The 23,863-nt window shown below is 51.1% G+C and overlaps 13 protein-coding genes across 13 annotated transcripts; 5 read left to right on the top strand and 8 right to left on the bottom strand.

Moving 5' to 3' along the window:
* Positions 1 to 40: 40 nt before the first annotated feature.
* On the bottom strand, positions 41 to 1,501 carry AUEXF2481DRAFT_5335 (uncharacterized protein; the record flags this gene model as incomplete). The annotated part of the gene is made up of 3 exons (XM_013487953.1): positions 41 to 1,099; positions 1,155 to 1,253; positions 1,313 to 1,501. 3 exons carry the CDS (start codon positions 1,499 to 1,501, stop codon positions 41 to 43), a joined length of 1,347 nt encoding a protein of 448 aa, XP_013343407.1.
* An 805-nt stretch (positions 1,502 to 2,306) lies between these two features.
* On the bottom strand, positions 2,307 to 3,786 carry AUEXF2481DRAFT_40358 (uncharacterized protein). The gene has a single exon (XM_013488079.1). It carries the CDS (start codon positions 3,584 to 3,586, stop codon positions 2,594 to 2,596), a length of 993 nt encoding a protein of 330 aa, XP_013343533.1. The 5' UTR covers positions 3,587 to 3,786; the 3' UTR covers positions 2,307 to 2,593.
* A 110-nt stretch (positions 3,787 to 3,896) lies between these two features.
* On the top strand, positions 3,897 to 4,830 carry AUEXF2481DRAFT_98011 (uncharacterized protein; the record flags this gene model as incomplete). The annotated part of the gene is made up of 2 exons (XM_013488221.1): positions 3,897 to 4,055; positions 4,111 to 4,830. Exons 1-2 carry the CDS (start codon positions 3,921 to 3,923, stop codon positions 4,828 to 4,830), a joined length of 855 nt encoding a protein of 284 aa, XP_013343675.1. The 5' UTR covers positions 3,897 to 3,920.
* Positions 4,831 to 4,937: 107 nt separating this feature from the next.
* AUEXF2481DRAFT_89140 (uncharacterized protein) lies at positions 4,938 to 8,179 on the bottom strand. The gene is made up of 2 exons (XM_013488174.1): positions 8,036 to 8,179; positions 4,938 to 7,982 (listed from the first exon to the last, which is right to left on the bottom strand). The coding sequence occupies exons 1-2, from the start codon at positions 8,093 to 8,095 to the stop codon at positions 5,031 to 5,033; spliced, it is 3,012 nt and encodes a 1,003-aa protein (XP_013343628.1). The 5' UTR covers positions 8,096 to 8,179; the 3' UTR covers positions 4,938 to 5,030.
* Positions 8,180 to 8,286: 107 nt separating this feature from the next.
* AUEXF2481DRAFT_234693 (uncharacterized protein) lies at positions 8,287 to 8,775 on the bottom strand. The gene has a single exon (XM_013488220.1). The coding sequence runs from the start codon at positions 8,655 to 8,657 to the stop codon at positions 8,394 to 8,396; it is 264 nt and encodes an 87-aa protein (XP_013343674.1). The 5' UTR covers positions 8,658 to 8,775; the 3' UTR covers positions 8,287 to 8,393.
* On the bottom strand, positions 8,776 to 10,285 carry AUEXF2481DRAFT_234734 (uncharacterized protein). The gene is made up of 3 exons (XM_013488219.1): positions 9,969 to 10,285; positions 9,436 to 9,905; positions 8,776 to 9,382 (listed from the first exon to the last, which is right to left on the bottom strand). The coding sequence occupies exons 1-3, from the start codon at positions 10,186 to 10,188 to the stop codon at positions 8,894 to 8,896; spliced, it is 1,179 nt and encodes a 392-aa protein (XP_013343673.1). The 5' UTR covers positions 10,189 to 10,285; the 3' UTR covers positions 8,776 to 8,893.
* A 495-nt stretch (positions 10,286 to 10,780) lies between these two features.
* On the bottom strand, positions 10,781 to 12,674 carry AUEXF2481DRAFT_234690 (uncharacterized protein). Its single transcript, XM_013488218.1, has 5 exons — positions 12,309 to 12,674; positions 12,136 to 12,238; positions 11,206 to 12,069; positions 10,998 to 11,153; positions 10,781 to 10,950 (listed from the first exon to the last, which is right to left on the bottom strand). The coding sequence occupies exons 1-5, from the start codon at positions 12,356 to 12,358 to the stop codon at positions 10,924 to 10,926; spliced, it is 1,200 nt and encodes a 399-aa protein (XP_013343672.1). The 5' UTR covers positions 12,359 to 12,674; the 3' UTR covers positions 10,781 to 10,923.
* AUEXF2481DRAFT_40353 (uncharacterized protein) lies at positions 12,504 to 14,402 on the top strand. The gene is made up of 3 exons (XM_013488078.1): positions 12,504 to 13,185; positions 13,235 to 13,734; positions 13,783 to 14,402. The coding sequence occupies exons 1-3, from the start codon at positions 12,786 to 12,788 to the stop codon at positions 14,353 to 14,355; spliced, it is 1,473 nt and encodes a 490-aa protein (XP_013343532.1). The 5' UTR covers positions 12,504 to 12,785; the 3' UTR covers positions 14,356 to 14,402.
* A 118-nt stretch (positions 14,403 to 14,520) lies between these two features.
* Positions 14,521 to 15,579, bottom strand: AUEXF2481DRAFT_5328 (uncharacterized protein; the record flags this gene model as incomplete). Its single annotated transcript, XM_013487952.1, has 1 exon — positions 14,521 to 15,579. One exon carries the CDS (start codon positions 15,577 to 15,579, stop codon positions 14,521 to 14,523), a length of 1,059 nt encoding a protein of 352 aa, XP_013343406.1.
* Positions 15,580 to 15,985: 406 nt separating this feature from the next.
* AUEXF2481DRAFT_234703 (uncharacterized protein) lies at positions 15,986 to 17,401 on the top strand. Its single transcript, XM_013488217.1, has 3 exons — positions 15,986 to 17,017; positions 17,075 to 17,205; positions 17,260 to 17,401. Exons 1-3 carry the CDS (start codon positions 16,391 to 16,393, stop codon positions 17,357 to 17,359), a joined length of 858 nt encoding a protein of 285 aa, XP_013343671.1. The 5' UTR covers positions 15,986 to 16,390; the 3' UTR covers positions 17,360 to 17,401.
* Positions 17,402 to 17,841: 440 nt separating this feature from the next.
* On the top strand, positions 17,842 to 19,333 carry AUEXF2481DRAFT_108447 (uncharacterized protein). The gene is made up of 2 exons (XM_013488216.1): positions 17,842 to 17,933; positions 17,997 to 19,333. The coding sequence occupies exons 1-2, from the start codon at positions 17,910 to 17,912 to the stop codon at positions 18,849 to 18,851; spliced, it is 879 nt and encodes a 292-aa protein (XP_013343670.1). The 5' UTR covers positions 17,842 to 17,909; the 3' UTR covers positions 18,852 to 19,333.
* Positions 19,334 to 19,725: 392 nt separating this feature from the next.
* Positions 19,726 to 20,409, bottom strand: AUEXF2481DRAFT_57401 (Auxilliary activities family 9 protein; the record flags this gene model as incomplete). Its single annotated transcript, XM_013488125.1, has 1 exon — positions 19,726 to 20,409. A coding segment is annotated over one exon (684 nt), but the record flags the coding sequence as incomplete, so codon positions are not given.
* Positions 20,410 to 21,092: 683 nt separating this feature from the next.
* AUEXF2481DRAFT_234640 (uncharacterized protein) lies at positions 21,093 to 23,786 on the top strand. The gene is made up of 7 exons (XM_013488215.1): positions 21,093 to 21,356; positions 21,409 to 21,466; positions 21,529 to 21,635; positions 21,685 to 22,455; positions 22,504 to 22,763; positions 22,903 to 23,433; positions 23,487 to 23,786. The coding sequence occupies exons 1-7, from the start codon at positions 21,328 to 21,330 to the stop codon at positions 23,657 to 23,659; spliced, it is 1,929 nt and encodes a 642-aa protein (XP_013343669.1). The 5' UTR covers positions 21,093 to 21,327; the 3' UTR covers positions 23,660 to 23,786.
* The last annotated feature ends 77 nt before the right edge of the window (positions 23,787 to 23,863 follow it).

Below are 23,863 nucleotides of genomic sequence, written 5' to 3'. Positions count from 1 at the left end.
TCCCAGAATGCTTGTATAGCGCCCAATGCAATGTCCCTTCCTAAGAGTCGACGCCTGAACTATGCTTCATCTCGTCAACTTTGTATGCGTCCCGCATTGGCGTGTCCGCCACGGCGCGACTCGGACCATAGTCGTCTTCCTCAGCGCCAGTCTCTGTCGCAATCGTAGGTAGCACGCCGATTACTAGACTAGGCCTACGTTGGCGAACAGGCTTACGGCGTTCGTGCCGATACGACGCTTCAACGACGCTGTCAGGTGCGGCGGGCAATGAAGCCTTGCGTCGATGGTCGCTGGCAGCACCTCCATCCGCAATACCGTGTCTGCGAATTGCTGGATGTGGCGGAAAATCTAGATGTGGCATCTCGCATGCCTGAACTTGTACTTCTTTCGAGTTTGGCTCTGCACCGGTTTGTCTCCGCAACCCGACGTGAGGTAACAATCCCATGTGTGATCGCACGGCGCCAGTCTTGTTGTCAGATTTGTCCGAGAACCATCTGTGGATCCAATTACGCATCTTGTGCACAAAGTGTCGAAGGAGAGGCTGTAAACAGGCTAGACTTGCGGCCGAAATGCCAAAACCGAGTTCCGTCAGAGCCAGTACAATCTCCGGAGCCGAGTGATCATAGAAAGAGGTGTGGTAGTTAGGGTCCAGGAAGGCTGCCTGAAACCACACACCATAGACGTAAGCAGTACGAAAACAAGCAGCCACACTACCAGTGACACCCAGAATGAGCAGGATGCAGACCGAAAGCTTGATATGAGGCTTCAATGATGATTTGATAAGTACTGTCACTGGCAAAAGTGCAAAGGCCCAATCTGTGACGGCACCGGTGGCTCCATGGAGATAGAGAAGAGGCACGAATCTGTTGCGTCGAACACACTGGCCATTAATCTGTCGTTGGGCAATATGCGACAGCGAGCCGCATTGGAGAAGCGACAAGAAGAGCGCAATGAGAGACAACACGATCGAGCAGGCTCCTGCAGCAATGATCGCTCGACGTTGCCATTGTTTCCAGACAAACTGACGATAGAAGAGCATGAGGGAGATCTTCAGAAATATGGTCGAGAGCATGAACGCCACTTCGCCGAGTGTGAGTCGCTGCAGTTTGTGTTAGTAAAAGATTGATCGACACAAATTGTATCAGGAGACTCACCAACAGAAACTTGTCTGCTACTGGTAACGTGAGAATTGGGTTGTGGTGTTCAAGTAAGGCAACACTCATCGCCAGGCAACTCAGCAGTATGAAGAAGAACTAAAGACATAACGTCAGTTCAAAAGACTTGGATTTCCAGATACACCCGAGTTACACACCCAAGCTGTGAGTATAGAGTAATCGTCGACAGCAAGTTTCCGCTTTCCGGTCCGTAGCTTGGCCCATAAACGCAGAAAGACGCACAAAGTTGTTAACGCGATGAACATGATGGTGACTCTAAAGATCATGCGTTTGAGGAACCCTCCTCCAGGTAGATCGTTCTGCGCATTGTAGTGCTCCGGAAGCATGACCTGTAGATTGATGATTGGAACAGGCGAAGTTGACAAGGCATGATCGAGTCAAGTCCCTACTGTCATGCAAAAATGCGGCTCTGTCCCTCCACATAAGAGCGAGGGAGATGGAAGGATCGAGACCAATTCGCCCGCCTGGCAGTCTCATGATCATCTTCTTTGTGAGCTGCGAGCACGACGTGGTACCGTTGGATCGTGGGCTTGAAACGTCGAATGGTGGATTTCGTCAAGATTGTTCAACGGTCCGGCTTCTCATGCCTCATATCTGCGATACACAAATTCATAGCCCAATTCAAGCGTAACGGCCAGGTCAGGTATTAAGCGGGCTCGCGATACATTTCGGGAAGAAGGCTGGCGCCTAATCGACCCGGCAGCCGATCGCGCGAGTCAGCCGGCAGGCACTCCGATACGTAGTTGATCACTAGTCCGACTGTTTTATTCAATACCGTGATGACATTGTAGTTTTCCAAGAACGAAAAGCTGCTGTAGGCTGGAACAGAATAGTCACTTTGTTTGGACGTTCAGGAATTGAGCCGCCATGTTGTTGTATCTGGTGCATGGTTCTCTGTCAGGATCTCAGATTTCAACCACGGCACATGGCAGTATCGATACAATGTACAGTACATTCGAAAGGTACCAAAATGTTTTTCTTTTGAAGGATCCGGGTGGCGAAAGTGGAGTCTAGCCTGACCAGATCCAGAATGGCGACGAACGCCATCTCTGACAACATCTGGGTGTTCAACCGCCAGCGCCATGTCTCTGATACAGCACGTTGCGGTCTTGCGATTAGACCTATCAAGGGGACACGAGCGCTTTCAAGCGAGCAAGTCTTCTCTGCATGCGAGCCAGAAGCTAGTGACGCCAGAGTCGGTGTACGGCCAAGATTTCGGCCTAGGGTTTGGATGTATTGTAGATTGTATAGAAAGTCGGACTAACGCGTCCAGTCGGAATTCTTGTATTGGTGAAAAGGAACATGCACCCCATCCATGTGAGATAGGGTGCTGATTATATAGATGTAAATTCGTAAAGGGTATTGGGTCTACAGGGGTCTGTCGACATGGGGTACTACAAGGCATAGAAGGGGCGAAATCATATCAGCTTTAGAGGTGTTCTCCGAATCCCAGCAGGAACATGGCTCATGTAACGACTTTTGGAGTCCGGTCTCTGAAGCCGCCGGAAAGCCTCGGTGATGTGCTTGGTATTGACAGGGGTCCTTGCCTCCTCGGGTGGATCGAACAGTCCAGGTTCTCGGCGGATTCTTTTCCTGCGTTGCTGGTCTTCATCGCCGCCGCTTTCCCTTCTCTGTATGTCTTCGGCATTCTTGACTCGCAGAGCCTCTTCTGTCAGGGTCTGGACGATTTCGAAGGTCAAGAAGCCTAGGATGTCGACAATGTCGTCGTTTGGCTTGCTATCCGTCACGACACCGAAGCCAGCCCATTCTCGGAAGCGTTTGCCCTTGCGGAATGTGAAAGAAGCCTGGCGACATTCGCTCCAGTGTAGATATTCCTCGGGTGTCATGTTCTTCGTACGGTCGTCTGCATTCTTGAGACGCGTCATGGTAGCGGTTGTCATCTCCTCTTCATCCTCGTCCTCCTCATCCTCTCTTTCCGGGACCTGCTCTTGGTAGAAGCTTGATACATCCCATGGTAAACCGACTTTTGCTTTCTTCGTTTTTGAATTTCTGGTCCCGACCGAAGGACCGGCGGTAGCCAGTGTTGGGTCATTTGCGGGGCCAACGTCGATGTCTGCAAAGTCGTCACCTCCTCCACCACCGCCGCCTCCTTTGTCGTCCGAGTCCTTTGCAGATTTGCGTACGTCTTTCCAGCTGAGGAAGGTACGTAGGCGGGAGACCTTTGCGCGATCGTGGCGGATGAGAAAGATCAGATCGTCTGTGTTGATGGATCGAACACCACGACGGGCGGCCAGAGCGGTGGCTCGTGTGAGCATCTCCACGACTTGTTGTTGTACAATTGCTTCGATGAGTGTGGTAGTCTCAGGGGCAGCTTCCGCAGTTTCGCCAGAGACGAACATCATCTGCTGTATCTCGGTACGGTACTTGGCGGCCTTGTCTTTGTCGGCCATGATGAAGGAGAAGGGGGAGGGGTGATTCGAAGCGTGGTGTTGAGTTGAAGTTGAAGCCTGGTATTGAGCTGAAGCCTAGTAAAAGTGTCGCGTGAAGATGTTTGATATGTGGCGATGATGAGAAGAGGATTCCAGGTCAGGGACGATAGATCGAGAGGAGTTTCAGGAGGTTATTGTCGCATGGTGCAAGTATTGACGATGGATAAGGACAATAGACAATAGGCCAGTCAATAGGCCATGGTGATTGCGGGGAGCGATCGTCAGACCGAGCGTCTGGAATCTCGATGTTTTTTATTTCCACAAAGTCCTTCCTTGCTCATACATAAACGCAATCATGTTCTACGCAATCGGTCTGGGTCTGGCGGATGAAAAGGACGTGTCGGTCAAGGGTCTCGAGATCATCAAGCGCGCCGAGCGTGTCTACCTCGAAGCCTATACCGCCGTCCTGCTGGTCGAGAAGGAAGTCCTGGTACGCCGCTACCTTTGACGAGAGCGCAAACGTGCACTAATCGCTATCGCAGTAGGAAGCTTACTATGGTCGCGAAGTAATCATCGCCGACCGCGAAATGGTCGAATCCTCATCCGACGAGATCCTCGAAGGCGCCGACAAGGTCGACATTGCCTTCTTGGTTGTCGGTGATCCTTTCTCGGCAACCACTCACACAGACTTCATCATCCGTGCTCGTGAGAAGAACATCCAAACCCGCATCCTGCCCAATGCCTCCATCCTGACTGGTGTCGGCTGCACCGGTCTCTCGCTCTACAACTTTGGCCAGACCGTCTCCATGGTCTTCTTCACAGACAACTGGAAGCCCGCCAGTTACTACGACCGTGTCAAGGAGAACGTCGCCCTGGGTCTGCACACTTTGGTCTTGCTGGACATCAAGGTCAAGGAGCCCAACCTCGAATCTCTGGCCAGAGGCAGAATTGTCTACGAGCCTCCACGCTTCATGACTGTCGCCCAATGCGCCCAGCAGATGATCGAGACCGAGGAAGAGAAGGGAGAAGGCATCTGCTCAAAGGACAGATTGGCTGTTGGTGTTGCTCGCGTCGGTGCTGACGATCAAGAAATTGTTGCTGGCACTCTTGAGCAGCTCGCTGAGGCTGACCTTGGCAAGCCCCTGCACAGTCTAGTCCTTATCGGCAAGCGCATGCACGACATGGAGAAGGACTACGTCCGCGAGTATGCTGTCGACAAGAAGGTCTTTGACGATATCTTTGCCAGGGACTACCACCAGTCATAAGATAATGACCACTACATATTTGTGTACACAATCTTTTTTTTCTTCGTACACTTCGACTCTGCTAGTAAAGAGCAAGATTGTCCTCGTTCAATTTTCCGAACAGCTCCTCCAAATCTGCACTGACACCCATGATTTCCTGTGCCAGGGATCCAGTCACGAGCGCTACAGTCCAAATTAGCAAAACGAAGTCATGAGGGTGATTATAGATCAAACTTACCATACGCATACAGCAACTCATAGTCCTCCTCAGTCGCCAAAGAAGCCTTGTCACTGTCCCTTCTGAACTCAAAGATCTTCGCCAGCAGTCTGTCTCTGGTGTGATCGATGTTGGGCAACACATCGTTGAGCGGATATTCAAGCTTGACCGAACTGGCTAGCACAGAGAATAAATGACTGATTCTCGCAGACAAAGCAAATCGTTCGGCTCTGGTGTATCTCAATACCTCAGCCTCTCCAGGGCTCGCCTTGAGGTCTTTGGCTATCACCATATTCATGGCGTGGAAGTTGTCCAACATGCGCTTCGTTCTTTCCAATATCTTGCCGAAAATCTTGTCAGGGAACGGAGCTCGAAATTCAAACTCAGAAGCAGCAGCTTTGCGGAGAGCTTCCAATTGCGCAAGGAAAGTTTGGAGCTCGGATTCTTCACGAATATCCATGTATGTCGAGACGGGCTCGCCGAGGAGGAACATGGCCAGCGGGTCTCTGCGCCAGATCAGCGACATACGAAGCCAAAGTAAGCAGATGCCATTCTTGAGCTTGCGACGGGCAGAGATGGGCCAGATCACTCTGGTCACCACGATGCCCCAGAGACAGCCTGCGATGACTGCTACGAAGCGATGAAGCACAATCTCCCAAATCTCAGGATTGATACCTCCTTCATCATCGTCGTCATCATTGTCCTTGACAGACAGCGAGTATGCGTAGAGAGCGGAAAGGTTGTAGGTGAGAAGGATGAAACGGCCCATAGGTCCTTTGCCTTGAACCAGGATGATGTAGAAGCAGCCAAGCGACATTAGCCAGCCGAAGAACCCGAGGAGCCAAGGACTGTCGTCCGAGATGATCCAAGCCATAATTGCCAGTATTGCGCCCATGGCTGTGCCGAGGAATCGCTCAACACCCGTCGTGTTGGAAGCTCCGATGGTCATAGAGCACACAACCATATAAGAGACAAGACCCCACTCTCCGCGCCAATGTTGGTAGAACGGTCGTGACCATACCATGAATGATGGCAATGCAAAGAGAGCTGCTCCCACACCAACCTTTATCGCAAATCTGATGTCGTCTCGTCGAATAAACTTGAACATGCGATAAACCTGATGTGTCAGTGGTTCCTTGATGTTGAGACCTGCTCTCGCAAATGTATCCGCTTGTAAGATGGGCTTGAGAATGTCAGTTGTCAAAGCCTCGTCAGGCTCGTGAATCAATGACAGGCCGGCTTCCACTGCAGCAGTCTTGTCGGAATCATTCCTTCTCCAAAAGGCCATCCAAGTCCAGGAACGTGTTCGATCTTCTTGTTCGATTTCTTCCTTTAGTTCTTCCAGAATTTCAAGATACTCGAGAGTGTCTTCGGCAAAATCGACCATCGCGGCAGCATAATGTCCACAGCTAGCTGCAACTTCTTCCAGGTCAGCCACACGCTCGAGGGATTTTGCGTTCGTAATTTCCTTGTTACGATATAGCGTTGACAAGGCTCCTTTTCTAGTATTATTAAACAAGTCAATTGCTTGAGCAAGACTTGATCGGAAGTTAACATTGACCGCGATCACATCGTCTGTACCGGGTTGAAAGGGCAGCTCATCCAGGATAGATTTGAGAGTAAAAGCCAGCGACTTCATCGGCGGTCCTAGTTGCGTTATGAATGTCGTAAACATTTCAGAGGGCGACAATGAAGGTCGTTTATCTGTGAAGTTACTGGTGAAGCTTGAGGCCATGGGACTAAACGGTATAGGCTGATCAGCTGGCGACTCAGGAGCTTCGCTAATAGGTGTCAAAGTCCCTCGAATTTCGCCCGGTTCGCTCACAAGCTGAGAGCCACCGAGAAAAGAGGAAGACATGGATGCCGACCTGTTGATGTGTGGTGATGATTTGATGAGCGCAAATTGCGTGCTTGCCGCACTGTAGAGACCGCCAATGCTCTGGGATAATCCTTGCAGACATTTGACAAGCTTGACCTCGAGACGATATTCTTTTTCCCTGCCCAACATGTAATGCTCGTATTTCGCTTCAACCAGGTTCTTCTTCATTGACAATTCACTGGCCTTGCAGTCCTTGTCGACTTGCCTGTATGCTGCACCTTGCATCTCCGTTTCGGAGCCTGTAAGGAAAGCTCGCGTGATGGCGATGAGCTTGGCCCCAAGTAAGTCTGTAGTCTTGACAAGGTCGCGGTGTAGCTCTTTCTTGGCGTATCGTGGTTTGACAAGCAGATTGACTGCCGTGGTGGCTGCCATACCAAGCAGAACCATCCGCAAGACTTGGAAAACTTTGTCTTCGGAAAATTTGGCAGCTTGAATAGATCCTTCCTTGGTCAAGATGGTAATGATGGCCAGTGAGGCAAGACTGCATCCAACATTGACAGTCGGGTGACCAAGTCGCTGTTTGAGCCAACCGATGAAACCCAGTCCACCAGCACAAAATACCACCAGAACGATAGCATGACCAAGAACCAGAAGGTCCCGTTTGCCCAGAGCCATGCTGATAGCCATGCTGGTAAAAGATACGAACGCTGCATACACAAAGGCAATCAGAGCGATACCAACGGCTTCAATCATACTCCCTACTGTCCTCGAAGGGTGAAAGTACACCGTGACAGTCGCGACAACATGCTTGCCGTCCTGCTTTCCGAGGAATGCCGAGATGAAGGGCAAGAAAGTAGCAAGAGATCCAAGAAGATAGGCTATGGAACATTTGAAGATTCCCTGTCCTAGGTTTGAAGCCCAAAAATCAACCGATCGATCCCGCCAGCGGTAGAGAGGGTTTAGTAGGGCATTGAATTCAGGTGTTGAGGGTCGCGCGTCAGGATCTGCACCTAGCAACCCCTCACGCTCCTCTGACGAACCAGATTCCTCGTGAGCATCGTCTCCTAAGGTAGGCAACGAAAAGGCACGTCTAACACGTTCTCCAGTCCGTGGTAGAATTAGTGTCGCGTTCCTAAGCTTGACGGCTGTTAACGACAAGCACGTGGCGCTGGAGGCGTTCGTGAACTTACGTTCCGGGGGTTGAAATGACGGCCCAGAGACGAGACTTGCCCAGTGCTTTCTGATGGCATCACTCACTGGAAACTCGGCGACATTCCCTTTTGTTCGATCCACGTATAAGTATGTTCAAATGTTTGGAAAAGATATAAGACGTCGGAGGTGGCCTAGCGGTTGTCGTCGATGATCTGCACGCAGGATTGCCGCTTTGACTCCTAGTGGCAGCTCGTGCCGATCTCGCTATCGATAAACCAATTTGCCGTAGAGAGCCTCAATCGATCTTTCATGATATTGACAGTGTTCTACGAGAAAATGTCATGATATATGTGTGCTGATCTCGTCATACAAGGACTTATCTTAGCGGCGCTGAGATTATATCGTATAGCATGTCTCGAATGACACCATACTTGGTGTCGGAAATGAAGGCAGCGAGGCAGTGAGAGCAATGCTGAGAATGATGACCACCGCTTTATGTGAGATTCTACAGGAATTGCACTTCCCCTCTCCAGGAAGAAGCGGAGGAAGAGAATCACGATGATGTTCGTGTCGTGCCACACTGATTCCCCAAAACAGAAGTTGCTTGACAAAAATCGTCAGCATGAAAGAGCATAAAACACAACTCCTCGCCAAAATCATATGCCGCCCTGCCCGTACGCCGTAGCAATGCAAATCCCAGCTCTAGTACCTGGCTTGTACTTTGCGATTCGATCCATTCCATCGCGTTGAGTATCCCGTAAAGATCCTCAGTTGGCAAGCTCCTTCCGTACCAGTCTCTTAGCGGTCGCAGCTTCGAGCTTGCGCCTGAACTCCATATTCGCGATGGTTCTTGCTAGCTCTTGATCTCGACTTCGCGACTGTCCGGCAACAAGACCCTATCTCGATGACTCCTGGCTCGCGGTGCGCGGTTGCTGGCCCGGTGAAGAGGGCAACAGCTTGATCTGCTTGATAAGATAACTTTTCTCGTCCGAGAATTGGTCGTCCTCGGTACGGTCTGCCAAGAAGTTTGGTAAGAAATCCAGCAGTCGTTGACGGTTCATAGTCAATAGACGCTTGACATCTGGCGACTTGTTCGGGTTCGCAGCAAAGATCTTGAAGACATGAAAGGCTTCATACTGCACCATCTTACGATCATCTTTCAACTGCCACATTATGAGCTTAAGATTGTCGCCGGACTCGACATAGCGTGTCATTATCTCGTAAAACTGGCGGTCCAGCAGGACTTCGCCGAGCAGTTTAATGGATTGGCGTTTAGTTACGTAGCTCTCTGACTTGATGAGTACGTTGTTGTACTTGTCGAAGAAAAGATCGAAGTTAGTGTCAATGTACTTAGCCACCATGGGCTTGTGTCGAACTAGGATTTGCTGTTGATCACTCTTAGTACGTAGCCGTGAAGTATGTTGAGGTAGCAACTCACGCGGAACGTGTCAAAAGCATCTGTGCTAACTTCAAACAAGCTCTTGTCTATCCAATCAAAGAACTTCCAGAATACACCCTGGCCCGATGCAGGCTGGTCTGTGTCAATGCTGCCAAGGTCCAAGGATTGACCGTGTAGGCTGGGCTCATCGTAGAGAATCAACGCAGTGACCGCGTCGTGTTTCAAAGCCTCTTTCAGTATTCCTCCACAGGGCATTGCGCTTTCGCGACGATCGTAGCCATTGCAAAGCGCGATGATGACTTCGGGACGTGTGGTGATGATGTATTGAAGGGCGATCGGTTGGTCTTCCCCGGGTTGCTTGTATCGCAAGACGTTGGAGATGATGGTTTGTGTATCTTTGCGCGATTCGAAAGGCAGACGGTGGATGTTTTCGGCGAGGACTCGTAACAGATCTTCGGTGACGAGGAGGTTGACAAGCTGGAAGACCTGGTCGGGGCTGACGTCAAGTTCTACACGCTAGTGTCAGTCGCTCTGTGCTTGAGAACTGGTTGGTCGTGGTAGTGAAAGCATACCGGGCGTGCCTTGAAGAATGACCTTCATCTGGCCAAGGTTCCGTGCCACTTCTTCCTCGATCTGACCGTCGTCAGCCCAGTCCAGTCCGCTCGAGTCGTAGTGGTCGGCTACCTTTTGTGAAGGCTTATCCTCAGCAATCAGCTTCAGCATCAGATCTTTCGTCGACCGGGTCAACTCCTGGTTGGACCTGGCCTTGCTGCGGCCAAACAAAAAGGCCATGTTGCCTGTAACTTATGCGCTGCCTGGTGTGTCTTGACTGCTCGCGGGGTTGCTGTTGCCGGTCGATAAACGTTTATCAGGAACACAGCTGGATAGTCAAGGCACTCTTGTAAAAGAAGAAGAAGAAGAGTGCGAGAAGAAAACACAAGAGAAGAATACGGTGAAAGAAACTGCAAACAAGTCGTCACCGCGCTATGTGTTTACTACTGGAGATTGACTTTCCATTAAACATCGTCACTCCGAGAAACTGTGGGGGGACGGCCTTGGCAAGCCTGATGACTTTCTTGTTTCATGTGATGCTGCCATTGACAAGTAAGATTGTCTTTACCACAAAAGTATGCTGCCAGCTGAACGCTCACTTCAACGCTCTCACCGTATCTAGAACCGAACAACGTGTCACATACCCAGGCATTCACAGCGCCAATCCATGGCAAAATCGACTGATCTAAGAATAACATCGTCAAAGAGAAGTTGGCACCGTGGTATCAGGCATCTATCAGGCTACCCGTACACCGCACGGACGAGTCAAGAACTTCTTAGCATGAAATTGGGAGCTTCAGATGTGAGGGAACGTGCCTTTTACTCCTGCAAGATAGATCATGACTTCTCGCGCTCGACGAAGCCTACATTGAATCGGAGCATGATTATCTGTATGACAGGGTGTCGTCGGATATAACTCAAGACTACGGACTCTTTCCTTCGAGCATAGAGAATTCGACTCTACAGGCTAAACCTCTACTCAAAGAAGCTTTGCTTCCGCCACTATTGCATTTTAGATGTGATTGCGAATCTTGGAAAGTGACACTTACCTCGTCAGCTTTTAATCTATTGCCGCTCTCATATACGATCATCCTTTGCACTAGTTCTATCGCTATCGAGGGAGTTCCGGGAAGGATATTTGTCCAGGCCTTTGGAGGATATTGTACAAAGGCCATCTTGCCCCAGTCCGGCAAAGTTTTGGCTTCCTAGACGAGTGTGAACTTCTGATCTCCTGTGCAACGATACGGAACAACTTACAGGCCAGATGTCGAGGTTAGGGGTACCGAGTGTCGAAAAGATACTCTTGATCAGGGCAAGGTCACTCCCGAGATCACCAGAGTCGAACAAAGTCCGAGGACCCAGACTCACCACTTGAGCGGCCACGCATCCAGCAGCCCACATGTCAAGACTCGTATCATACCATTGGTTGCCGAACATGAGCTCTGGAGGGCGGTAGCTCGTTGTACCCACATCCATGATCTTTTCCCTTGCAGGTTCAGACGAAGGGTCATCAGCAGACCATGCGATACCGAAATCTGATATGTAAATTGGACCAGCTGGGCTTCTGAGCAGGATGTTAGACGGCTTTACGTCTCGATGGATGATACCGCAATCATGTATGTGCTCAAGACCTTGCAACAACTGTGAGAGAATGGCCTTTTGATGGGTCGGATGCAATTTGCCCTTTCTGAGTTGATCGTCGAGGGTATATGGCATGAACGGGAACGCTAGGACGAGTCGACCACCAGCTTGTGAGAAACTCTCGACAAGCTCTACGACAAAGGGGTGGCGAGCTTTTTCCAGCAGTCGCACCTCTCGCACAGAGTCATGAGGTGGTTCCGTGGCAGATGGATTTGTGACCTTGAGAGCAACTAGGCAGGGATGGTACTGATGCCCCTGTGTCTTCGGTGTGATGCCGCAGTTATCTCCAGCTGTAGCCTTGTAGACTTCAGAGAACAAACCGTCGTTATGATGTGTAGCGTTTGTGTAACGACCAATGGTCACGCCAGAGGTGGACAGCACCAGAGGGGCTTCCTCAATCAAGTCGTTGGCTTGCTCACGAACGCTCGAGCTCGAAGACAAATCACCGACTACAGAATCAATGCGAGATTGGTAATCTTGCTACGCGTTGGAAGGAATATCAGAAACACGGAATGAAAGAAAAGGGGAAGCAATGTAATCGTTTACCACATGTTCCGAACCGTCGAAGATAGCTTGCTCTACATCTGTAGCTTTGCTTTGGATATGGCTGGCAGGGAGATCTGGATGAGCAAGCACAAGAGCAGCTTGTCTGAAGTTTGGTCAGTACTGGAAAATTACCTTTCTCATTCCAATTGAGTGTTCAAAGATGTTTGACTTGCACTTTGGAAACAGACTCGAATCTCTCTAGGAAAGTCAAATTGGGAGACATGTTCGGAGGACTGCTATACGAGAGACGGCGAGATCAAGTCGAAGCGTATATCGAAAGAGGCTTGTGGGTGGTGGTGGCTTTGGACGGAGCAAAAGCGGAAGTGGGTCATCAGATAGAGTTTGCGGGGATGATGACGGGGCGATGTCGATTTGCCGGCGGCGAGTGTCGCAGCAGCCTCAGCAGGCCTTCGCTCTGGCCGCGGCAGGCATGAGACACTCAAGCTGAGACGTTCCCCTAAGTTCTCAGTCTACTTTGACCACTTTCTTTCGACCTCCAGGCTGCAGATCCAAGGAACTCGGGCTTCATTCAGGAGAAGACGACCAGGACAACAAAGACGGCGCGATTCCTCGCCGCCTCTCCCAACGCCGCTCATCTACAGAGCGACCTGCGACATCGTTGTGTGACAGGCTTCGACTTTTGCGACACGATGCGCATCGCCCGTTTCCCACTCCTCGCTGCTTCAGTCGCCCTTTTGGCACCCACGGCCTCTGCTGCTGATGGACTGACTGGCCCCAAGACGCATATCACGGCCGACGGGCTCGAGATTGTGACGGTAAAAGCAAAGACGTGCAAACGCCCCACGAGATCCGGAGACGACGTTAGTGTACACTACCGCGGCACCTTGCTTTCAAATGGCTACAAGTTTGATGAGTCATACAACCGTGGAGTGCCTTTCACTTTCAAGCTCGGCGCTGGGGAAGTCATCAAAGGGTGGGATGAGGGTCTACTGGACATGTGCGTTGGCGAGCAACGGAAGTTGGTCATTCCCCCAACACTGGCCTACGGCCACAGCAACCTCGGTGTCATCCCTCCGGATAGCACTTTGGGTATGTTTGACTCTCCACACCACGCCTTCAAGCGCTGACATACCCCGAGTCTTCGAGACAGAGCTCATAGAGATAGCTGGCGTATCGGCCGAGGCCGAGGAACCCAAACCCAGACCCGAAGAGTTTATGCCGCCACCCCCCATTCCGCAAGACGATATCCCTCCACCTCCGCCCGCTGCGAGTGGTGCAGAGAAAGGTCCCAAGGCTATGATGAAGGCAGAAGATGGCGAATGCAAGCTCCTAGGCCCATTCGCCCTGATTGTACAAGCTGCACTCGGTGCCCTTGCTCTTCTCTCCCTCGTCTTCAAGCGTTGGAGAGAGCGTCCAAGACGGCCCCTCAAGATCTGGTTCTTCGACGTTTCCAAACAGGTCGCTGGTACTTTCTTGCTACATCTCGCCAACCTGGCCATGTCCATGTTCTCGTCGGGTAAGTTCGATATGGCCAGCACCAAGCCTGAGGATATCTCAGCAAGTGTCTCTGCTGTCGTTGCCGACAATGGCAAAATGCCCAATCCCTGTTCATTCTACCTGTTGAATCTGGCCATCGACGTGAGTACACTCTGGTCGCCATACTCGTCCTTTTTTGACATTATACAGACTACCATTGGCATTCCTGTCCTTGTCATTTTCCTACGCGTCCTGCACAGTCTTTTCTCAAAGACTCCCATGGCGAACCCGCCCGAATCCATCAAGTCGGGCTACTACGGCAGTCCACCACGTGCTACTTGGTGGCTCAAACAATCTTTCATTTACTTCATTGGACTCTTCGGCATGAAGCTCTTCGTCTTCTTGCTCTTCGCGATGCTCCCATGGCTACCTTGGGTCGGTGACTGGGCACTGCGCTGGACCGAGGGCAACGAGGCCCTCCAGATTGCTTTTGTCATGTTCATTTTTCCCGTGGCTATGAACGGCATTCAGTACTACATCGTTGACAGTTTCATCAAGGATGCGGGATCAGATAGGGATGGTTTCCAGGCCGTGCCTACGGAGGACGACGAAGAGCAGGGCAGAGACAGCGATACTGAACAAGACGAAGACAGATCTAAGAGACGGAACAGAGTCAGGACTACTGAGCACGCCGCTGAGGCCAATTCGACAGCCGTGTCCCCTTATGATCACGACTCCGACGCTGAAGCCTCGAGCGGTGGAAGCTCAACTCTCAGAAAGTAACAAGCACAGCGACAACGTAGATAGCACGAGTTCATGATTAAGACAACTATCATTTGCATCATATCTTATAGCTCCATCATGGGCACATCAACTGTCCGGCGACAGAATGAACCGGGACAAGCGACATTGTGCATTGATGAAGCTTCGAGGGTAGTCAGGTCCCCTCTAGCGAGGGCTTCTTGGTCGTCGGCGGTGTGATCGATATGAAGAGCCATTTTCATGCTCGCCATCGCGGCTTCGACTCCTGGGCTGTCTGTGAGAATGTCTCTTAACGCGATTGTCGTTTCTCTCCTGCCTGCTGCGTTTGTTGTCAGGAATTGGGGCATCGAGAGAAAAGCTCTCGAGACCGCCACCTGGACTTTGGTTTCCTTCATCTTGATCACGTTCGCGTCGACGATGTTTTCGTCTTTGTCTCTCTTCTTTTTCAGCTCGCTCCAGCTCCTTGAGCTCCCGTTCCTTACGGGCCTTCCATCTCTCCTTGTCCGTCTCGGCCTGTCTGAGTTGTGTTTGTGCTTTGCGCATGAATGCCATCGGGTCGTTTGAACTCATCCTTGTTTGTTCTCTCTCCCTTCGACTCGGATCCTCGTTCCCCCAGACATCCTTACTTGACTCTCGCGTCTCAGCATCTTGCTTACTTGAAGAAACATACCATGGCGCCGAGGATGTTGACTGCTTAAAACCAGCCGCATTCGAAAAACGCATCGTATACTGGTCCTCGTACTCCCGTGCTTTTTTTGCCTTCTCCGATTCTGCTTCAGCGTTGCGGGAATTGGCTAGTATGGCACGCTCATCAGGCGCAGCAAAAAGCTGGATATGACCAGCATGGTCTGTTAGGGGCACATGGCCATCATCTTTTCTCTGTTGGCAGAGACTCAGATTCTCACGTGCAGCAGCTCCAGAAGCTGCATCCATGCGAGCGATGCGCATGTCTCGATCGGTATCATCTTCGCCTCTCAAACGCCTTCGTTTGCGATCCCGGCCACCATCAACATCTCGGCGCTGCCGCGAGTTACCATGCTCGTCGGGTGGGGGTGATTGAGCTATGACGGGTGGAGGCACTTCACCTCGCATAATAGCGATGCGACGAGTAGCATCTTCTTCTTGCATGCGGCGTTCTGCCTCCTCCTCTCTGGCTTGCGCAGCCGCCTCATCTTTGCGCACACGGTCGACGTTGTCTTTGTTGTAGACATTCCAGCTTTTCTTTCCGAGAAGATGCAGGACCATGATTTCGGGGCAGTGTGGATGAAGCAAAGTGCCTCTCTCTTGTGGCCGTTATGTCAAAAAGAAAGCGCCCTGCTTTTTGGTGGCTTGACATGCAAGCTAAAACAGCATCAAGTCGCGAGCGACGAATGAGAGACGGGCGGGACTCCTTCCGTTGGATGGGTGGATCCAAGCGGTTCGGCCAGCTCGGAGGAGAACGACGCGTTCGTGGACCCCCAAAAGAATTGCGAGCGAACTGGTGATGCTCATGCATGAGCGAATCCTGCAGCGTCTGCCCCTTCTGTTCTTGTACCGCCTCGTGCAACTGTAATGTGTTAGTCCTTTCACTGTTCACTGTCGCTATCCGTCCTGTGTCCTTTGTCGACTGCCGTCTCTCCTCCGCTGCACCGTCTCTGAATCATTGGCACAGCTCTCTAGCCGACGAAGACGACTCGGCGCGCCGATTGCCAACGGTCACATCAGACAGGATACAATCACCCGCGTCGCACCTTCCTTCCAGCGGCCGTCCCAGCCACTTCTCTTTAACCAGTGTCCACCCAAGTCATTTCGCTGGATCCATCCAGCAAGCGATCCGCTTAATTGCAGGGGGCTTGGACACCTCGCAATCTCTCATACTTTTCCCATCTTTCCGCGAGAATAAAGAGACCGGAACTGACCAATTTTGCTGTCGACATAACGCTTCGATTACTCGTGTTTCCTCCCACGTCCTGCCGTCTCGAGATCTAAGTCAACTTCATATATCGTCCCGCACCAGAATCGCATCATCCGTGCCTGGCCACGGCTCGAGCACTATCTGACACGCCGATCGCTCGTCATGCCAACATATCTAATACATGGATTTCGCTGGCCGCGGCCATTGATTCGCATCCACATCATTCTTCAAAACCTTGACGATGCCGCTGCCGAATGGCTTATTGCGCCCGCGACTACTGAGACTCTGCTCGACAACTTTACCGAGTTGTGGCCGCAGACCATCAAGAACCTGCCAAATCTGCGCTTCGTAGAGCAGTTCGACCCCACCGACGAATCCCCGGCCGCTTGCTCGCAACCGTACGCCTACATTGCGGACATATGTGAAGAGGTTAAGCTGGGCATTGAAGTGGACGAAGTCAGAGGAAAGGGTCTAGGCGACGATCAATGGGGTGCCTTGATGGAGCTGAGAGACAAACTTGCGCCCGACGAGAAGGTTGGCTGGTTTGTGGTCGTGTGTGGTGACGAGGATCGGTCGGACACAGGCCCAGTCGAGGAAGAGGAGGAAGAGCAAGCTTATGCGACAAACACAACTGCACCGGTCGAGCTACCGCTAAGGGGACCGGCACACACACAACCGGTGCCCCTGAAAGAAGGCGGCCACGTTCCAGCAACACCTGAGACCAGCTACACCAACTATAGTGATACGACCAGTTCAAGGCGTAGCAGACATAGCAGGAACAGTAGTGAGGTATGCTTCAAGCTTGATAGGGCTGTTTGATCGGGGCATGAACTGATGTCTTTACAGCGCACCCCTACTGTCACAACCGCACCGACCGCCAGTCCCAGTTTGGAATCTCCACGTGAAAAGAAGAGCTTGCGCAAGATGTTCAGTATGGTCAGACAGAAAAGCATGACAAGTTTGCGCAGCAAAAAGAGGTGAGTACAGTAGATCCCAAGAGGCCCGACCAGACGACGCTGATCACCGCCCAGCTCTAAAAGCATCCGAGAGACAGCAGCGAGAAATGATTCAGGATCAGCACCACCTGTGCCACCAGTACCACATACGGCCCAGTCACCAGCAATGTCATGACGCCTGTACGAATTACATGCGACATGTGCAACGTTTTACTTGGACGAGGGGAAAAGGCCCCTCACCACCGGAGTTGTTTGATTTTCATACCCTGGAATTCCTTTGGGAGATTGCGTGAGACGACATGTCTCGGGGAAATGACACTTTGTAAAGGAAATATTTGGGCAGCGATTGCACCAGGCTTGGAGTTGTCTCTACAAAGGAATTTGAAATTTTGTATACCACAAGGCTCGAAACGTGACTTCTAAAATGAGGAATTCGTCCTTGCTTAAAGCTGAGGTCCATCACTGAAACATGCGATGAAGACAGGCGGTCATTAAGTATCGACCATAAATGTCCTATAAGGATGATGACGATGATGAACATGTTGATGATGTTGGTGCTGAGATCAAGGTTAAGCGAGAAGGGTATGTGGAGGCGAGGACGGAGGTGCCTCGTGCCTAGGCTGGGCGAACCCCGCAGATGTCATCGAAGTGGTTGGTTGGGCGAGCACTTGCATGCACCTTTGATCAATCAAAACACTCCCTAGACTCAAGTAACAATCGCCATCATGGCGCCAGCATCAACACTAGTCGTATGCAACCTCTACTTACACTTCAGACGCTTTGCGGTTGAACTGACAACGAGTTTCCAACAGAACAAGCTCAAAGTGCAGCTGAAGCTGTCCATCTCACGCCTACGTATGGTCCAGCAAAAGGACACCGCAATCGCCAAACAGCAACGTCGCGCAATGGCCCAACTACTCGAACAAGGTAAAGAAGAATCCGCACGTATCCGTGTCGAAAACATCATCCGCAGCGACCTGACCACCGAACTCCTGGAAATCCTCGAACTATACTGCGAACTGCTGCTTGCTCGAGCAGGCCTTCTCGAAGCCAAAGAGTGCGATGGTGGATTGGAAGAAGCCGTGAAGAGTATCATCTTTGCCGCACCGAGGACAGATGTCAAGGAGCTGCACAATGTGAGAACCTTGTTGGCCGAGAAGTTTGGCAAGGAGTTTGTGCTGGAGGCTACCGAGAATAGGGATGAGAAGGTGGCCAAGCGTGTGGTGGATCGTCTACGAGTTGAGCCGCCAAAGGCAGAGTTGGTCGAAGCATATCTATCGACCATCGCGGATGCATACAACATCGACTGGCCAAAGGGCCGTCTAGCTGCCAGAGAAGCCGCCGCCAAGCAAGAGGATGAGGACGACGAGGACGACGACAATCCTAGCGGTGGTCAAAAGGTACCTGCGCTTGAAGCACCGGACGGAACAGAACCACTAGTCGCTGCCACCCCTCCACGAAGTCTGGGCATGAAGAGTCCTGTCAGTGTGGTGCCGCCCAGTCCATCAACCGACAACGTCTCTCCACGCATCAAGTTACCAGGACCACCAGATCTCAAACCTTCCGCCAAGATGGTAAAGGCAAATAAGCCCGACACGACGGGTCCTGGTGGCAAGATTCCAGATGTCAACGAATTGGCAGCACGCTTTGCTCAGCTGAAGAGATAGCGTCCTTCCTGTTTCTCCATCTAAAGCACCATATGCCCATCATCGAGATTGGGACCTAGCACTAATACTATCTATCTCCTGTGCACAACTCCCTCTTATGCCTCAATGTGATAATCACATTAACAAGACGGGATGTCCGCACTATGGATCCTTGATTGATCAGGCTACTCTGATTGGCACGATGGGTCCAGATCCCACTATCTCTCGAAGTCAGTCTTATGATTAGCCGCACTCTTTCGCGGCGCTTCCTGACTCTGGAAGTTTTGGTGGCTGCGTAGATCTGAACTTGAATATATTACTCCCAACCTAAGCTAGAGCCGGGCATCCACCTCGCGTAGAACATCGGTATCACATAAGGAGAGGAGAAGTTTGAACAGGAGTCAAGCTCAATTGTCATTCAAGAAGTGAAAAAAGGTGAGTAAGAGAAGATAGTCTAGCGATACACATCAAGAATAGATGTCAAATCCATATACCTCAGGTGGATCCAATGTGTGGTGATGGCCATATGTTTTACTCGATCAGAACACTTTTAGACGCACTGAGAGTAGTACTCGTTCTGGACCTTGCAGGTAGAGCCAGACTCGCACTCAGTGGCGCCAGAGTAAGCCTTGCCGCCGCACTGCATGTACTTCTTGACAGCACCGCTAGTAGTACCGGTGGCGATGGGGGTAGTGGAAGAAACAATGACGGTTGAGAAACCAGTAGGGCCAGCAGCAGCTGAGGTGGCGTTATCAGAGGTGTAGGGAGCATCAGTAGCGACAGTTTCCTGAGTGGAGATGGTGGTTACGGGAGCGGCAGAAGTAGCGGCAGCAGAAGAAGCAGCAACCGAAGTGGCCGGAGCAGAGGAGTTGTCGGAGCCAGCAGCACCATCGCCCCAAACGGCAGGACCAGGAGGCTGATAGTTCTCGGGAATGGGGTAGTAGATGCTCAACTCAATGCTGTCCTCGTGACCAGTGTAGACACCAGGGATCTTGACGGTAGGGTCAGGCTTAGCGGTGGAGCTGCCGGAAACCTCGATCTGGGCGCAAGAGATGTAGAACTGGGCACCACCGAACGAAGAAGCGCTGTGAAGACCAATATGCTCGACACGGAGAAGGTACTGGCCGGCGGGAGTCTCGTCGGGGAGGGTGAAGGTGACCTTGTCGAGTTTGTCGGCCTTGAATGTAAGACCGTTGTCGCCAACCTTGTCGGCACCCATCTCGTAGATTTTGAACCAGTCACCTGAGCCATCGTACTCGGAGGCTTCACCAGTTGCCTTGGACATGTAGACATTGAGAGGGCCAGGATGCTGGATAGGGGTGTCGACAGCGAAGCCAACAGTGTCACCAGGGGCGACCTTGTAAGTCTTGGTCTGGGCACCAGTGTCGAGACCGCCGACATTGCAGACGAGGTCCTTGGAGGTGACATCGGTGACGGGAGAGTTCATGTTGCTGTTCTGGCGCACGTACTCGTACTCCTTGGTGACCTCGTCTCCAACAATGAGCTGGTTGAAACGATAGTGAGCCATTGCGGTTTGAGCCAGGGCTGCAGCAGCCATGATAGTAGCAAAAGAACGCATCTTGGTCGTTGAATGTTGATACCGCTAGGGTTTTTCTTTGAAGAATGTAAAGTTCTGAAAACGAGTGGCTTTTGGTGGATTGCAAAGAATGATGGACGACCAGCGACCAGAAGTTGAAGAGAATGAATGAATGAGACTTGAATGCTTGGAAAGAGTAGTACACCATTGATGAGAAGACTTTATATACTTGACCTACTCTCTGTATCCACTGCTCGGTGGGTACATGTCCTGCGATGTCTTGTTTCACGATTGTTCGGTTATGCTGTTAAGCGAAGCGGCAGAACGTGGTCCGTTTCGTGTAGAAGCTTCAACGACAGCAGTTCACCTGAGCCAAGCACGACTTCCCATGTTTGAATCATACCCTAGTCGTTGCTGGAGCGTGACAATACTGTCTCGATGTTTGCTTCCGTAGATCCTTGCCTTCCATGATCGATACTGTGCGTACTAATGGCATAGTCAGAGAACATTCTGCATGACTTACGGAGCCCTGAGTAGCACAGAACATGCGAGCCACACGTTGTTTTCCAACCGAGATTGAGGGCTAGATCCAGGGCGCATTTATCGTTGATCACGATGCGGTCTATGTATGTGATGCAGGACAGCGCGAAGAGAAACGCGAAGGAATTGGAGTGGAGAAAGAGAGGCTCTCGCGAAGACTTGGCATCAGCGGTCCGATCCTGAAGTTGTTTCAGCCAGGAGAGCAACTCCTTGTGACTCGCTCCATTGAAATCTGGAGACCCACCTTGTTTTGTGAAAATTAGATTCCAGCCTTGCAGATCGGGCGCTTTTGAGTTGTATCTCGTTGTATGATCGTGCAAAGGGGAACCGTGTGTCAGTCAACCACAAAGCCACCATTCTCGCCACTGCCTAAGGCAGATCTCCTGATGTGTCCCACGGTCAAATTAATCTAGGCTACACATGAAGATGGCAGACGAGTCGCCCAGACAGTACGTGCAGGACAATTTTGAACAATAGGTGGCACTTGCTGAGCGATATAAGATTCCTAGCAGGAGTGGGTAACAAGAAGAAGGCATGCACTGAATGTCGGCAACAGAAGGTTTGATCTACCAATACCAAGCAAAGACAGACAAGTTTCGGGGAGCTCAGCATCTACGACAGGCTAAATGCGATGCACATTTGAACATAGGAGATGCTTGTTCACGTTGTAAGAGGATTGGGCTGCGGTGCACTATATCCGCCCCGTTCAAGAGAGAGAACAAACGCCAGTATGTCAGCATGGGATGATGCTCGCTCTATCGCTTAACGCTCTTCCAGGAGACTGTATGAACTCGAACATGAAACAGACTCCCTACGGAATCGGCTCGTGACAGAAAGTCGGCAGCTCGGAGCAACCGAGACCCCACAGACAGAGCAGCATCACAACGAACTTGACGATTCTTTCCATCTCGAAGCTGTCAACACGACAAGACATCGTTTGCTCAGTACGATATCCCCCACTCAAAACCTTGGCTTACTACCCCCTGCCACGCCTTCGCATACGATTTATGCACCGCTCAATATCAAAGCGCCAACAACTACCCCTCGAACTCTGGACGGAGTAACAGTTTCCGCCAGTGATATCAACAATATCTTTGAGTTGTACTTTCGCGATTACGCCCAGTTTCTACCAATACTTGACCCCAAGCTATCGCCTGATTCGTGTTACCAGCAATGTTCTCTCTTATTCTGGACCGTGATCGGAACAGCCTGCAGGAGCTATGCGCAGAATCCGACTCTGCTGAGCGCGTTGACAAAGAGCATCACCTGTTTAGCGCTTTTGTCTGTTACTCTCACCAAATCGCCTCTACAACGTGCACAAGCGTTTATGCTGTTGGTGACCTGGCCTTTGCCCGATGCTGTTGAGACTAATCAGCAGGAGACCAACTTCGTGCTGGCTGGTCTCCTATTGCACCTGGCTCAAAGAAGTGGCTTACATGTGCCCGCTGGTTCTGACGAATTCTTTAGGGCTAAGATGCCCAATCTCCCTGACATAGGCATCGTTAGACGTTCTGAACTCTGGGCACATATCGTGCTAATATATCAGAGGTGCGTCCCGGAAACTCCAGTAGGTAGTGGTATTGCTAATTCGAGTAGGAGCTGTTTATGCAAAGGTTTCTTAGCACGTACTTCGGGCGATGTTTCTCCCGAGATGAGTCAATTCCAAGCTCGCCAGCAAACGTTGCCTTCATCTTTAATCTTACGGATAAAGTGGCAAGACCTATGTGTTCAATGCGGCTCTGCTGTGTCCGAAAATGGGATTCGCAACTTGACTCCTGATCAGGACCGCTCTCTTTCTATCATCATCAGAACATACGAGACTCAGATCAAAAATCTCGAGTACACTGCTGCAGACGGTAAGTGACTTGACCCACATCGCATGATTTTCGAGCGAGCTATCTTGGTTGTCGAGGGCGTCACGCATTGCAGCGAGACTCGTGCTTATGTTGCCGTCTTGTACAGCTCATGCTCCCTACTGACGCGACTAAGACTCAGACAGACTCGAATGTAGCATTGCGAAGCTATACATCAGAAGTCTCTACTTCTTGAAGCAAGACCATACGTCGTACTTAGCTACTTTCGACAAGATACAACAGGTCTCTCGCCAGGTTATAACCAACGTGGACAGCCTCATGCACCGAGCGTCGAATCCAGTGTCTCTGCCTCATCATATTGTTTGTGCACTCATCTTCGCCACTTATGCTCTATTGCGAGTGCTCAAGTCGGCTGTGCCTATTCTCCACAGCGAGCGAGAGGAAGCGAGAGCATCATTCTTCCATGCGCTTGGTCTTGTGAAGAAACTCTCCATCGACAACAGCGACATGTGCAACAATTCGGTCACGTATCTGACCCAACTTTGGAACAGCTCGCGGGCATTCAAGAAGGCCGATGGCTCTGATCAATTGAGCTTGAGAGCAAGAAGCAGGCTGAACGGTAGTCACGTCGTGGATGCTATCGTTTGGTGGAGAGAGGAGTTTGATCCTCACCTCAAAGCACAGATACAAACACTGAGGAACAGTGCTCTTGGTGAGTTCTGCAAAGTCCACTCGGACCACACCGAAGTACTTATCGAGAGCAAGATCCGATGGAGCCTATACAAACAGGCGTCCAACCCGACCATATCGCTCCGCAGGACGAACAAGATCAGATGCCAGATTTTGGAGACACTTCCCTGTTCGACTTTGATTACTTCATGAGCGCCGACTTGTCTTTCTCAGAAGGCTTCTTTGACTTTACTGGTTCAAACAATTGAATCGTCGGCCAATGCGATTCTCGACGATCGTTGCCGCGGCGAAGCGTGCCAACTGCGAACAGGTCGAAGCCTCCTGACTGGCCAGAACTCCCTCATTCAAGCTTGTTCCCGCCAACAACCTCGCTATCCCACACATCTTTCATCAACCATTATATTCGAGATATTTCAGTCCCCTCCACAAGCAAAAAAGCCGTGGTGGTGTAG

The sequence above is a fragment of the Aureobasidium subglaciale genome, assembly GCF_000721755.1.
Source record: "Aureobasidium subglaciale EXF-2481 unplaced genomic scaffold scaffold_11, whole genome shotgun sequence".
Taxonomy (NCBI): Eukaryota; Fungi; Ascomycota; class Dothideomycetes; order Dothideales; family Saccotheciaceae; genus Aureobasidium; species Aureobasidium subglaciale.
The sequence above is the reverse complement of the archived record's forward strand: the minus strand, read 5'-3'. Positions and strand labels throughout refer to the sequence as shown.

Excerpts from the sequence above, each read along its gene's own strand:
- AUEXF2481DRAFT_40358 (XM_013488079.1), bottom strand. The coding sequence starts at position 3,586 with ATGGCCGACAAAGACAAGGCCGCCAAGTACCGTACCGAGATACAGCAG.
- AUEXF2481DRAFT_89140 (XM_013488174.1), bottom strand. The coding sequence starts at position 8,095 with ATGCCATCAGAAAGCACTGGGCAAGTCTCGTCTCTGGGCCGTCATTTC. Across the intron at positions 7,983-8,035 it reads GTCATTTCAACCCCCGGAAC|CTTAGGAACGCGACACTAAT; the intron begins GTAAGTTCACGA and ends ACAGCCGTCAAG.
- AUEXF2481DRAFT_234693 (XM_013488220.1), bottom strand. The coding sequence starts at position 8,657 with ATGATTTTGGCGAGGAGTTGTGTTTTATGCTCTTTCATGCTGACGATT.
- AUEXF2481DRAFT_234734 (XM_013488219.1), bottom strand. The coding sequence starts at position 10,188 with ATGGCCTTTTTGTTTGGCCGCAGCAAGGCCAGGTCCAACCAGGAGTTG. Across the intron at positions 9,906-9,968 it reads CATTCTTCAAGGCACGCCCG|AACTTGACGTCAGCCCCGAC; the intron begins GTATGCTTTCAC and ends ACTAGCGTGTAG. Across the intron at positions 9,383-9,435 it reads ATGCTTTTGACACGTTCCGC|CAAATCCTAGTTCGACACAA; the intron begins GTGAGTTGCTAC and ends AGTGATCAACAG.
- AUEXF2481DRAFT_234690 (XM_013488218.1), bottom strand. The coding sequence starts at position 12,358 with ATGTCTCCCAATTTGACTTTCCTAGAGAGATTCGAGTCTGTTTCCAAA. Across the intron at positions 12,239-12,308 it reads TTCGAGTCTGTTTCCAAAGT|ACAAGCTGCTCTTGTGCTTG; the intron begins GCAAGTCAAACA and ends ACCAAACTTCAG. Across the intron at positions 10,951-10,997 it reads ATAGATTAAAAGCTGACGAG|TGGCGGAAGCAAAGCTTCTT; the intron begins GTAAGTGTCACT and ends AAAATGCAATAG.
- AUEXF2481DRAFT_40353 (XM_013488078.1), top strand. The coding sequence starts at position 12,786 with ATGCGCATCGCCCGTTTCCCACTCCTCGCTGCTTCAGTCGCCCTTTTG. Across the intron at positions 13,186-13,234 it reads CCCTCCGGATAGCACTTTGG|TCTTCGAGACAGAGCTCATA; the intron begins GTATGTTTGACT and ends ACATACCCCGAG. Across the intron at positions 13,735-13,782 it reads TGTTGAATCTGGCCATCGAC|ACTACCATTGGCATTCCTGT; the intron begins GTGAGTACACTC and ends GACATTATACAG.
- AUEXF2481DRAFT_234703 (XM_013488217.1), top strand. The coding sequence starts at position 16,391 with ATGCCAACATATCTAATACATGGATTTCGCTGGCCGCGGCCATTGATT. Across the intron at positions 17,018-17,074 it reads ATAGCAGGAACAGTAGTGAG|CGCACCCCTACTGTCACAAC; the intron begins GTATGCTTCAAG and ends ATGTCTTTACAG. Across the intron at positions 17,206-17,259 it reads AGTTTGCGCAGCAAAAAGAG|CTCTAAAAGCATCCGAGAGA; the intron begins GTGAGTACAGTA and ends ATCACCGCCCAG.
- AUEXF2481DRAFT_108447 (XM_013488216.1), top strand. The coding sequence starts at position 17,910 with ATGGCGCCAGCATCAACACTAGTC. Across the intron at positions 17,934-17,996 it reads CGCCAGCATCAACACTAGTC|AACAAGCTCAAAGTGCAGCT; the intron begins GTATGCAACCTC and ends AGTTTCCAACAG.
- AUEXF2481DRAFT_234640 (XM_013488215.1), top strand. The coding sequence starts at position 21,328 with ATGAAGATGGCAGACGAGTCGCCCAGACA. Across the intron at positions 21,467-21,528 it reads CTGAATGTCGGCAACAGAAG|GCTAAATGCGATGCACATTT; the intron begins GTTTGATCTACC and ends CATCTACGACAG. Across the intron at positions 21,636-21,684 it reads AAGAGAGAGAACAAACGCCA|GAGACTGTATGAACTCGAAC; the intron begins GTATGTCAGCAT and ends ACGCTCTTCCAG.